This window comes from Macaca fascicularis, chromosome 15, assembly GCF_037993035.2.
Source record: "Macaca fascicularis isolate 582-1 chromosome 15, T2T-MFA8v1.1".
Taxonomy (NCBI): domain Eukaryota; kingdom Metazoa; phylum Chordata; class Mammalia; order Primates; family Cercopithecidae; genus Macaca; species Macaca fascicularis.
This window is the reverse complement of record NC_088389.1, coordinates 16,070,484-16,083,034: the sequence shown is the minus strand read 5'-3', so window position 1 is coordinate 16,083,034 and position 12,551 is coordinate 16,070,484. Positions and strand designations below refer to the sequence as shown.

General features: G+C 56.1%; 1 protein-coding gene across 4 annotated transcripts; it reads right to left on the bottom strand.

Annotated features, from left to right (window-relative positions):
- Positions 1 to 508: 508 nt before the first annotated feature.
- On the bottom strand, positions 509 to 10,040 carry ST6GALNAC4 (ST6 N-acetylgalactosaminide alpha-2,6-sialyltransferase 4). 4 transcript variants are annotated; one of them, XR_012424348.1, is made up of 7 exons: positions 9,832 to 10,040; positions 9,439 to 9,525; positions 7,658 to 7,843; positions 5,401 to 5,649; positions 5,237 to 5,307; positions 2,622 to 3,199; positions 509 to 1,193 (listed from the first exon to the last, which is right to left on the bottom strand). XR_012424348.1 is itself a non-coding variant. In XM_005582134.4 (7 exons), exons 2-7 carry the CDS (start codon positions 9,448 to 9,450, stop codon positions 1,004 to 1,006), a joined length of 816 nt encoding a protein of 271 aa, XP_005582191.1. In that variant the 5' UTR covers positions 9,451 to 9,525; positions 9,832 to 10,040; the 3' UTR covers positions 509 to 1,003. The 4 variants fall into 4 exon arrangements, 2 of the variants coding, with proteins under 2 accessions (XP_005582191.1, XP_045228636.1); XM_005582134.4 differs by having other exon boundaries at positions 2,622 to 2,729; XR_012424347.1 differs by having other exon boundaries at positions 5,237 to 5,649.
- Positions 10,041 to 12,551: the final 2,511 nt, after the last annotated feature.

The following is a 12,551-nucleotide window of genomic DNA, read 5'->3' as shown; positions in this document are numbered from 1 at the left end:
AGCCCTGACCTACTGGGGAAGGGGTTGGGCTGGGGCCACCAGCAGGAGGTTGCTGGGGAAGAAACTGAAGCCCAGCCAATGTGGGCCCGGGTAGGGGCCTCAGGGATTCCAGTCAACAGCTTCTGGGACAGCTGGGCTCGGTGGATCACCGCTGCAATCCCAGCACTTTGGGAGGCCGAGGCGGGTGGATCACCTGAGGTCAGGAGTTCGAGACCGGCCTGGCCAACATGATGAAACCCCATCTCTACTAAAAATACAAAAAATGAGCTGGGCGTGGTGGCGGGCGCCTGTAATACCAGCTACTTGGTAAGCTGAGGCAGGAGAATTGCTTGAACCCGGGAGGTGGAGGTTGCAGTGAGCCGAGATCGCGCCACGGCACTCCAGCCTGGGCAACAAGAGCAAAACTCTGTCTCAAAAAAAAAAAAAAAAAAAAAAAAGCTTCTGAGATTGTGACAGGGAAAGAAGCTCTAGTCTCCACATTAGACACATGACCACGCTAGAGACAGTGTCCAGAAAACACACGTTTACCCGTACGTTCCTGATACGGCCCCGGCAGTCACAACTCCAAGGCCCCTTCACCCAACGAACCCCAGGCTCCTGGCTGCCCCAACCAGGGCGGCCGGCCTGAGAAGTGTGGCACCAAAAGGTAGTAGGGGTGGCTGGGGAGGAAGGACCAGGACTGGCACAAGGTCATGATGATGCTGGTGAGTAGGGGGCCATCAGCCCGAGGGACAAAGGCCACTTGACAGACCTGGAGGTGGGGTGAGCCCCCAAATGCCATGAATTACTCAGGGAGTAGAGGTGGAGACAGGGCTCCTCATTCCACTCCCCTTCAAGTCATGAGGCCTGAGATGGCTCCAAGTGTCGCCAGAGTGGGGCACTCCACCCAGCACGTGGCAGGAGGCAGGATCCATAAATTAAATGTTTTTGTGGAGTGTGATGGCCTGGGATGGGAGATCCCAGAGGCCTCCCAACAGCATGGCGGCTGGCAGGGCGACGGAGGCTACTCAGTCCTCCAGGACGGATGGGCGAACACGATGGGCCTCTTCTTGGCCCAGCGGGAGAAGACTGCCTTCTCAGTGATGAAGCGGTGGGCGCTTCGGGGCGCCTGCTCGTGTGCCAGGTACATCTGACATTCATCCAGTCGGCCCTTCTCGAAGTAGTGGTAAGGCACTGAGGGGTGGCTCTTCTCCCTGTGGGGTGGGGAACAGGGCTGGTGTGGGACAGAACTCACTCACCTCCTGCCACCCCTTGCTGCCTACCTTGACCACCCCTCGCCAGGCCCATGGGCTCATGGAGACCCATGCCTGATCCCTGGGAAGGCCAAGACACAGAGGCGAGTAGCAAATCCCAAAGGCCAGATCTCAAGTCCTGGCTCTGCCTCTTGCTAGCTGGATGACTCTGGGCCAGAGATGGACCCTTTGAGCCTCAATATCCCATGTGTAAAATGCAGATGGTCACATCCACCTTCTAGAACGAGTGCATAGATCAAGAGATGGAGACTGCAAGCACCCTGCTAGTGGTGCTGGGCTCCTGGTGAGGCTAGTGGTGCTGGGCTCCTGGTGAGGGAGGAGCTCTCATTCTCATGTCACAGAGCCACCAGCCCTGCACGCCCACCTCCCCATCAGCATCACAGGGGCCAGCCGTGTGGCCAGGGCCATGGCTGGGGCACAGGGACACCTGTCACCTGGGTGACCTGTTCTGAACTCGTTAGTTTCCATGATATTGAAATATAATAATATAGGCCAGGTGCGGTGGCTCACACCTGTAATCCCTGATCCCTGGGGAGGCCAAGGTGGGTGGATCACCTGAGGTCAGGAGTTCGAGATCAGCCTGGCCAACATGATGAAACCCCGTTTCTACTAAAAATACAAAAAATTAGCTGGGTATGGTAGCACGCGCCTGTAATCCTAGCTACTAGGGAGACTGAGGCAGGAGAATTGCTTGAACCCGGGAGGCAGAGGTTGCAGTGAGCCAAGATTGCACCACTGCACTCCAGCCCCAGCCTGGGCAACAAGAGCAAAACTCCGTCTCAAAAAAAAAGAAAGAAAGAAAGAAAAGAAATATAATAATATAACGATGGTACAAAATCATACCATAAACATATCTGAACTTGATGTCATGCTGGTATATAATACCAAATAGTATATAATATCAAAAATCATATATAATATTAAAAATTAAAACATATAAGATATATCACATATATATATGTGTGTGTGTGTATATATATCTATTTAGGCCCTATATATATAGGCCCTGACTGTGGTAAGCACTTTTGTGGATTATTCCTCCCCTAAATGTTTCAACAACCTTCCAAGGAAGATGTGGTTCTTTTCTCTATTTTCCACATAAGGAAACAGAGGGTCTGCAGGGTGGCATGACTGGCCCGTGACCAGCCTGTGGCCACAATGAGCAGCACTGGGGTTGCTGCTAAGGCAGCCTGTTTGACACTGAACTCTTCCCCAAGGCCCAGAGCCCAAGGGGTATCTGTGCTATGGTCACCCACCATGAAACCCACACACTCTTTGCCCCCACACCTCCCAAATCCTCTGGCTTAAGGCCTGGGAGGGCTCACAGTGCTCCCGGTGTCCCCGTGTGCCCGGCCCGGCCGGTCTGACCTGCAGTAGCTGTCGCTGACCATCCCATAGACCACGATCTCCTCACACAGCTCCAGCGCGAGGATCATGGTGAACCAGCCGGTGCTGAGGAAGGAGCCCGACTGCCTCCTGGGGTGGGTTGGGGGGACGGGGGGACACTGTCAACATGGGGCCTCGTGGTGGCTCCAGGCCCCAGTGGCACTTGGTATTTTCCCAGTCCAGGGCTATGCACCTCAACCTCTTGTGGGGGACCCTGGGGGAGGCTGGGGAGGGGGCAGAGCCAGCCCAAGGCCAGCAGTGGGTGACAGGCAGAACGGCACACAAACCCAGGCCTGATCACCTCCTCAGCACCCAGTGGGACTTGGGCCCAGCTACGCTTTGCAGGGTTTGAGTAAACCCTTGGATGATGGGTGTGGGGGCTCTGGCCATGTCCTCTCCTCATCTAAGGGACCAGGCCTGGGGAGACAGCAGGAAGCAGCAGGGCACCGTGGTTTGAAGTCGGGCGGGGTTGTCTAGAGTCCAAGGATCTTCCACTTGAACCCTGGCTCTGCTATGGGCATCACATTTGCTCGTGAACCTCTCTGAGCCTCATGACTGGTCTGTGAAGTGGAGATAATTCTAGGGGTTATAGGGAGGGAACACTGTCAGCCCAGACCCTGCCCCATGCCCCCATGCTCCACTTGGAGTCAGGGGCTAGGTGGTGGCTCCAGCCTCAGCTCTCTGGAGGCAGCAGCCCTGGGTACCCTCCCAGCCAAGGGCCACCACCCTCGACCTCTACAGGGCAGGTATGAACTGGTTCATTCATTCAAACTGAGCCCCACCCAGGCCCTGTGCTGGCCCTGAACCTGCCTCATCTGGTGCTAACATTCCCAAGGGAAGGAGACAAACAGATAAACAAGTAGCTAGGAGACAAATCTATAAGCAAGATGATGGCAGAGGGTGACACCTGCTGCCAAGACAAGGAAACAAAGGAATGGATAAAGAATGCCAGGGCAGCTGGGCGCGGTGGCTCACACCTGCAATCCCAGCACTTTGGGAGGCCGAGGCGGGCGGATCACAAGATCAGGAGATCGAGACCATCCTGGCTAACACAGTGAAACCCCGTCTCTACTAAAAATACAAAAAATTAGCCGGGCGCAGTGGCAGGCGCCTGTAGTCCCAGCTACTCAGGAGGCTGAAGCAGGAGAATGGCGTGAACCCGGGGGGCGGAGTTGCAGTGAGCCGAGATCGCGCCACTGCACTCCAGCCTGGGCGACAGAGCGAGACTCCGTCTCAAAAAAAAAAAAAAAAAAAGAATGCCAGGGCGGGAGGCACCCCTTCAGATGGGGTGGTAAGAGCGGGCTTCCCTGAGGAGGTGACCTGAGTAGCAAGAGGAGCCTGTCATGGGAAGATCTGGGAGAACATTCCAGGGAGAGGGAACGGCAGGTGCAAAGGACTGGATAGAAATAGGCATGGATGTCTGAGCCCCAGATAGCCAGTATGGGTAGAACAGGGAGAGTGAAGGAGACACAAGGTCACAGAGGCAGGCAGGGGCAGGATCACACAGGGCAGGCAGGCCAGGAGTGGTGGGGGTGGGAAGCCTGCAGCTTAGGTCAAGGTGGCAGCCATGGGCCATTGTATGTGGCAGATGATGGTACAAGGGGAGTCAGAGGCACAGCCCAGTTTTCTGGTGGATACACCAGAGGCTGACTGTTCTGTCTCCTGAGCACAGAGGCCGGTGGAGGAGCAGGCGTGTGGAGGAGGGACTGGCAAGAGTCATGAGTGCGCTTTTGGGTATGACATAAAATGAAACCTTGAATGCGGAGTGCTTCACCCAGTGCCTGGTGAGCAAAGAGGGCTGTTATTGCTCTGTGTTGTTTTGCTTTTTGCGACAGAGTCTCACTCTGTCACCCAGGCTGGAGTGTAGTGGTGTGATCTTGGCTCACTGCAACCTCTGCCTTCAGGTTCAAACGATTCTCCTGCCTCAGCTACTCTCCTGAGTAGCTAGAATTACAGGCATGCGCCATCATACCTGGCTAATTTTTATATTTTTAGTAGAGACGGGGTTTCACCATGTTGGCCAGGGTGGTCTTGATCTCTTGACTTTGTGATCCTCCCACCTGGGTCTCCCAAAGTGCTGGGATTACAGGCGTGAGCCACTGCGCCTGGCCCTAATTTTTATATTTTTAGTAGAGACGGGGTTTCACCATGTCGGCCAGGCCGGCCTCAAACTCCTGACCTCAAGTGATCCTCCCGCCTTGGCCTCCCAAAATGCCGGGATTACAGGTGTAAGACACCACACCCGGCCTCTAACTTTTATTATCCAGAAGGGATATCAGAGACCAAGTTAGACAGACCATTCCCTCCAGAGAGAAGCGCTCCCTCATGCCCCTCCACACACTGCCCAGTGCTTCCCGTCGGGTGCTCAAAAGGCCTAATAGCTCTCACCACCATTTGGGATTCTAGATCTGTGTGACAGTTTCCTGAGTGACATCCCCTTTTCCTCCTGCCCCCCATTAGAGGGCAGGACCATGTCTGCCTCCTTGAGTGCTGACCTCCCGGGCCTGACAGAGCAGAGCCCTGATGGACAAGAGACTCGCAGAGAATGAAGGTCCCCAGCTGCCAGGGAGACCCCAGCAGGCAGGCCCCAGGCTCACCGGTTCTTGCCCGTCTCGTCTTGGAAGATTTGGTCGCAGTAGGCCATCATGCGCTCAGTGAAGGTGTACACCTGCAGGCCGGGGTACATCCTGGTGAGCTGCAGCAGCGTGCGGTAGGTGCGGCCGCCGAGCACCCGGTCCATGTGCCTGCCCTGGCCCCATACCACGTAGAGCGTGTCTCGGGCCTTCTGGAAGTAGTGTGAGTAGTTGCGCAGCAGCAGCGGCACGCTTGTGTGTGAGATGACACGCAGGGTACTGCGCTGGCCCACGTCCGCCTCAAAGCCCACGGTGGGCGCTTGGTTCATGCGGAATACGCACTCGGCACCGTCGATCTCAGCACCCAGGCCTGAGCCCAGCATCTGGCCGGAGCTGGACACCACAGCACAGCTGCGGCAGGGCTCGCGGACCAGCGGCTGCAGGGCAGGCAGGGAGAAAGAGACAGAGAGGCATGAGCGTGCAGCTTACACCCCCTGCGCCTTCCCCAGGTATATCCACCAACCTCACTTGATCAGGTATCGGCTCGAAGGACTGTTATTGACCCATTTTACAGGCTGGGCAGCAGGGATGACTTTCCCAGATCACAGTGATATCCAGTGTCAGAGCTAAGGTTCTGCACTCAGCCCCCCCACTTCCTCATCAGCCATATTTGTGATCCTCATTCCTGTCGCTGCCTCTGAGGCCCTAACTGTCTCTACATAATAAGTTCTTATGAGGTTTGCTTGAGCAAATATTTATAAAACACTTAGAACAGTGGCTGGCACAGACTGGAGGTCATATCAGTATTTGTGAAGTAAACATGAACCTCAGTTCTTCAGAATCATTCTTAGGCCACTCCCTCCCCTGCGCATGCCTCACCCACACTGTGCCCAGTTTCTAAGTAAAAGCAGGGTCGTCAATGCCCAGGACAACTGTGGGACTCCCTGGTCCTGAGCCTGAATCCTGGCTCTGCCCCCTCCTAGCTATGTGGTCTGAGGCCAAGTCACTGGCCTCTGTGAGCCTCAAGTCTCTCATCTGTAAAATGGGAAAGAAAACATCTGGGCCGGGAGTGGTGGCTCACACCTGTAATCCCAGCACTTTGGAAGGCCGAGGTGGGTGGATCACCTGAGGTCAGGAGTTCGAGACCAGCCTGGCCAACATGGCGAAACCCCATCTCTACCAAAAACACGAAAATTAGCTGGGCGTGGTAGCACACTCCTGCAATCCCAGCTATTCAGGAGGCTGAGGCAGGAGAATCCCCTGAATCTGGCAGGCGGAGGTTGCAGTGAGCCGAGATCGTGCCACTGCACTCCAGCCTGTTGACAGAGTGAGATCCTGTCTAAAATAAATAAACAAATAAAAATATAAATGCAAAAAAAAAAAAAAGAAAAAGAAAACAACATCTGGCCGGGCACGGTGGCTCACACCTGTAATCCCAGCACTCTGGGAGGCTGAGGTGGGTGGATCGCTTGAGATCAGGAGTTCAAGACCTGCCTAGCCAACATGGTGAAACCCCATCTCTAAAAATTAGGCAGGTGTGGTGGCGCACGCCTGTAGTCCCAGGGCAGGGCTAGGGCAGGCACATGGACCGGGTGCTCGGCGACCGCACCTACCGCACACTGCTGCAGCTCACCCGGATGTACCCCGGCCTGCAGGTGTACACCTTCACTGAGCGCATGAGGGCCTCCTGTGACCAGATCTTCCAGGACGAGATGGGCAAGAACCGGTGAGCTATTCGGGAGGCTGAAGCATGAGAATCACTTGAACCCGAGAGGTGGAGGTTGCAGTGAGCTGAGGTTGCAGTGAGCTGAGATCGCATTACTGCACTCCAGCCTGGGTGACAGAGTGAGACTCTCTCTCTCTCTCAAACAAACAAACAAACAAACAAAAAATAATTTCTTGGCCGGGCACGGTGGCTCACGCCTGTAATCCCAGCACTTTGAAAGGCCAAAGCAGGCAGATCACCTGAGGTTGGGAGTTCGAGACCAGCCTGACCAACATGGAGAAACCCCATCTCTACTAAAAATACAAAATTAGCCAGGTGTGGAGGCGCATGCCTGTAATCCCAGCTACTCGGGAGGTTAAGGCAGGAAAATCACTTGAACCCGGGAGGCAGAGGTTGCAGTGAGCCGAGATCGTGCCATTGCACTCCAGCCTGGGCAACAAGAGCAGAACTCCATCTCAAAAAAAAAAAAATTCTTCTTAGAACCTAAGGCTCAGAGCCGAGATCGCACCACTGCACTCCAGCCTGGGCAACAGAACAAGACTCTGTCTCAAAAAAAAAAAAAAAAAGAAAAGAAAAAAAAAAAGAACCTAGGGCTCAGAGAGATGACATGATTGGCCAGGATCACATGGCTGGTGAGCAGAGGGGCCAAGTTCAAGGTCCAGTTTGGGACAAGCCCAGCTGTCACTACCCACCCCAGATGCATTGCCTGGCCCACTTACCTTCCCATCTGGCACACTGCTATATCCACTGAAGTGCAAGGGGCCCGGCACAGTGGGCCTGGAGTCTGTGGAGAAGTGGTGGTCCAGGCAGGTGGCCAGGCAGAGAGGCAGGCCGGCCCAGCAGCACAGGAGGAAGTAGACGGCAGAGAAGACCACAGAGCACAGGATGATGAGCACGAGCCGACCCTGAGGGAGACAGTGGCCATGGGCGGGTGTATGTGGGGAGGGGCTCCCAGAAGCCCCTTCAGCGCTGCACCTGGCCTCCTGGGTCTAGAGCAGCTCCTAGAACAGCAGCAGAATCCAGTCTCCACCCATTGGGCCTTACATGGGGATGCCAAGCTCTGGGCACATAAGGCCCTGGAGATACCACTGTCATTATCCCCACCTTCTAGATAAGGAAAGCAGTTCGGGGTGAAGTGAGTAGTACAAGGCCATACAGCAAAGAAGCACCACAGTGGGGCCTTAAATACAGGCTGGAAAGCCCATATTTCTAACTGGAGGCTGGGGTGTACCATGTGAGCTGTGGCTCTCCATCCCTCTGGGCCTGTTTCCTCCTCTACAAACTGGGGACTGATAACGCCTACCGTGACCTGTGGCTCTCCATCCCTCTGGGCCTGTTTCCTCCTCTGCAAACTGGGGACTGATAACGCCTACCGTGTGAACTTACAGGAGGGGCAGTGAAAGCGTTCTGTATACTGTAAAGTGCTGTGCACATGACAACGGGAAAGTGGTGCCTCAGAAGGGCCACCAGCCTCTTCAGCCTAGGACCAGGGCTGCCTAGTGTGGCCCTGCCTCCGCCCCACCCCCAGCTGACTCAGTGGCCGTCTGATGATCAGCAGGCCAGGTGGCACAAGGAGATTGGAGCAAATGTCATTCAAGAAATGGCTTTAATAATTGAAAAGCTGGTGCCTGGAGGCTCCTGCCTCCAGAAACCATGTTCCAAAGGCCGTTGGAACCAGGAAGCTCTTCTAGCCATCCGGGCTAGGCCCAGCCTGGGGCTGCCCTCCTGGCAGACTTAGTGAATGCCTCCACCACCACCAAGCCTCCCAGGAGGGGAGGGGCTTGGTGGCAGCAGAACTGCGGGCTAGTCACTGGGTAGTGGTCCACCCTGGTCACCACCTGTGTCTCTCTGGGCTCCAGTTTTCTAGACTCGAGGCACAAGTCCCTAGGCCACCGTTCAGAAGCCACCGAGCCCTTGGCTGGTGCTCTCTGAAAATCAGAAGTGGGCAAGTCGCCCCCACCCCCCACCCCATCACCCCCACCCACCCCAGCGCATCCTGCCCAAGGCCCACCATTTTCTGCCCGCAAGCTACGTCAGCTTCTAAAAATAAGTCTTTCCTGTGTGGCCAGCTATGCAGGGGAGGTAGTTCTGCCTGGCACCTGCTCCCCTGCCCATGAGGAACCAGAGACCTTGACTCAGGCAGTTGAGATGAACTGCCCCCCACAGCCAGCTGTCTCTCTCTCACAACCCGGGGCTTCTGCGGTAAAGACAAGAGCGGCTGAACTGAACTTTCACACCCCCAGTCCCAGGTAGGCCTTGCCTGGTTAGCTCGTAGTGTTACCTCCATTTTACAGGGATAGCAAGGTACGGACACCGCAGAGGGGATGCCACCCGCCTGGGGTCACACAGAGAGCTGGACTTTGAGGCCATTCTGCCTTTCTCTGCTCGGCAGCAGGGAGGTCAGAAGTGGCAGTGGCTCCTGGGGTGGAGAGGCTGCTGAGCTGCTCCGCTGGTCAGGGTCTCTGCGTTCCCTGGAAGTCCTCCTTCTTCCACCACTTACCGGAGCCTTCATGCTGTCACTGTCCCTCGGTAGTCTAGGGGCTGCTGTCTCCAGGGCTGGGGCTGGGAAGGGGTGGGAGCCGGGCACCTGCCAAGACCCAGAAACTCAGAGCTAGGAGGGGTAAGGCACATGAGGTTCTAGGCTATCGGGAAAACTGAGGCAGGGGAGGGTACAGGCCGGGGTGAAAGCACATGGCGCCCGGGAATCCAACCCCTTGACGTCTCCAAACACCGGAAGGCAATGTCCCCATCCTAAAAGAGCAGGACTCAGCGACTTTTGCGAGACCTCCTGCCAACCCAAGAGGCATCCAGGGGGCACCCCCAGCTCAAGGTCACCAATCGGGTCTGGGGCAGAGACAACCAGAAGCCCGGAATTCCACCCCATCCATCCTACCTCTCTACCCGGGGGACGAATGGAGAGGCCGGGGAAGGGCAGGACGTGGGATTTTCACCGCCCTTCCAGATTCCACTGCCTCATCTCCCGGCCGGGTGCTAACCGGGCGTGGAGGCTGGGGTTCGCAGGAGGCTCGCGATCCGCTGCTCGGAGCTCCATGGCCCCCGGGCCGGGCCGACCGGACTGGAAGCTGATCCGAGCGGCCAGAGGCAGGGGGCGGGGCCGGGGCCGGCAAGGACGGGCGGAGACTCGCGCGCCTGGGGCGGGGCCTGCGCGCCGCAGGCGGATCCTACGAGCGCAGCCTGCGCGACCTGGGGAGGGCTCTGCGCGGCCGGGACGGGGCGGGACGTGAATGGCTGGCGGCGAGGCCTCCAGCTAGGGGCGGGGCCTCAGGGCCGGGGGCGGGGCTTCAGAGCCGGGGCCGAGTGTGAGTACCAGCATCTCCCTTTTCTGTCCTCCGCATTTCCAGCAGGCTCCTGCCTGGGCGAGGCTGTCGGGCCGCAGGGGAAAGAGACCTAGAATGTGTCGGGGGCCACCGGGCAGTGGCGGCCTGGCTGTCCGGACTTGAGTGTCTCCATTTCTGAAATGGTGGTTGGGCAGGGAAATTAAGCGGGGCTTCCGGTCAGGCAGTCCACGTTTCAACTGGTAGGGTTGCTGGATTTATCAAGTAAGATAGAGAATGCCTAGTGACACTGGAAATTCAGATAAACAACGAATACATAAGTTATTTTCAATATGATTATTTTATTATGATTATGTCAGTGTGACATTCACCTGAGCCTGTTTTTCTCCTCTGAGACCCACGTGCAGAAGCGGCTCCTGTCACAGCCAAGATTCGAACCCAGGCAGTTTCACTCCAGACCCGGGGCTGTGACCACCTACTCTTACCTCTCAAAGGCTCCCTCGCTGGAATGTCCTCCAAATCCAAGTCAAGTTAGCCCAGGCCCTGGGCAGATGCCGCAGTGTGTCCTATTGGGGTCCCTTGGGATCTCAGAGGCAACTGCCTTCAGGCGCCAGGCTGGTGGCAGAAAGCACTGGGACGGTAGCAGGGGTGGGCCTATGGGGAAGTGAGAGGGCACACTTCCCGTCTAAGTTTTTTTTTTTTTTTTTTTTTTGAGACAGAATCTCTGTTGCCCAGGCTGGAGTACAGTGGCACCGTCTTGGCTCATTGCAACCTCCGCCTCCCGGGTTCAAGCAATTTCCAGCTAACTTTTGTATTTTTAGTAGAGACAGGGTTTCACCATGTTGGCCAGGCTGGTATCGAACTCCTGACCTCAAGTGACCTGCCTGCCTCAGCCTCCCAAAGTGCTAGGATTACAGGTGTAAGCCACCACGCCCGGCCCTTGTTTATGATTTTTTTTTTTTTTTTTTGCAAAATGTTGCATTGGCCAGAAAGATCTTCTCCCCATCCCCGCCACACCCACCTCCGCTGGCCTGGGAACCAGCTTGGGCTCCTTCCCTGGTCTCCATTTCAAACTCCTTTTTCCTTTTTCTCAGAGGCTCAGGCCTGGGCTAGATGCCAGGGTATCTGTCCCCAGCTCAGCAACCTTCCCAGTCTACCCTGCTCTAGGTTCAAAGCCATATCACCCCTGGGCCTGGTGCTGTAGGACTCAGTGCCTGTCCAGGGGCTGGGAGGAGGGCTGCTGTAGTGGCCCTGCCCCCCAGGGGCCTCCTTTGAGCACAAACTCTCCTGTCTCTGCCACTCCAGCCTGGACACATGTGGGGAGTAGTGGTTCACCCTCAGTCACCATGGCTCCTCACCCACACAAGGCAGTGTGTCCCCAAAGCCAGGGCCCTTCCTTCTCAGTCCTCATTCTTCAAGTTTCTTTGCTCATAGGCCCAACCCTGAGGGCACAATGGTGAGAAGTTCCCTATGGATTCACGCACTGCCCACAATGGCTGGTGAGATGATGATTCCTTCCCCAGAGAGGCAACTCCACCCTTGCTAGGACCACATGGAGACAGCAGCATGCCCAAATGGTCCGGGCTCCCAGGGGAGCTGAGGATCATAAGACTACAGTGGAACTGTGACCGGGAAGTCCTACAGCCCCAGAGAAACTTCTTCACTTTGCTTTTGGCAAAAACCTACTCTGCTTACCACAACCTACATGATCCTACATGGGGTGAACTCCTTCAGTCAGCCTTTACCGACCCTGGCCACCCTCCGGCCGCCAATCATACTGAAGCCGTTCCTACTGCAGGACCTTTGCACTCACTGTGTCCTCTGCTGGACGGCACTAGTCATAGAGTGGCTCCTCTTGTCATTCAGCTGAAGCATCACCTCCTCTGAAAAGCCCTTGCCAACCACCCAGCTGACACTGCACCCCCATCCCTCTTGCCTCACCCCAACTCAGTATTTCATAGTGGTTGTCACACTCTGAAATTGCCCTGTGTATTAACCGGTTGCCTCGTTTATGGTCCACCTGCCCCACAGACTCTAAGCTCCATGTGGGCCAGGGCACCTCCACACCTGCACAGAGCCCAGCACAAACTAGGTGCTAGGTCACGTCTATCAATGCATGAGTTAGGAGAGCCTGGGTCCCATGAGTTCTTGAACAAATCACTTTCCTCTCCAGCCTGAGGTCCCGGCTAGGCTCATGGCCAGAGACCCAAAGGTGGAGAGGGGCTGAGTCATCCTTATGTGTGACAGCAGGACTCTGTGGCACTGACTCAGCCCTGTGGGATCCAGACGGGTAGAAATGTGGAGTCAGACTCTAGTT

Coding starts and splice junctions, on each gene's coding strand:
- ST6GALNAC4 (XM_045372701.2), bottom strand. Junction 2,730..5,236: donor GACGAGACGGGCAAGAACCG/GTGAGCCTGGGG, acceptor AACCCACCCCAG/GAGGCAGTCGGGCTCCTTCC. Junction 1,194..2,621: donor GTCAGCGACAGCTACTGCAG/GTCAGACCGGCC, acceptor CCCACCCCACAG/GGAGAAGAGCCACCCCTCAG.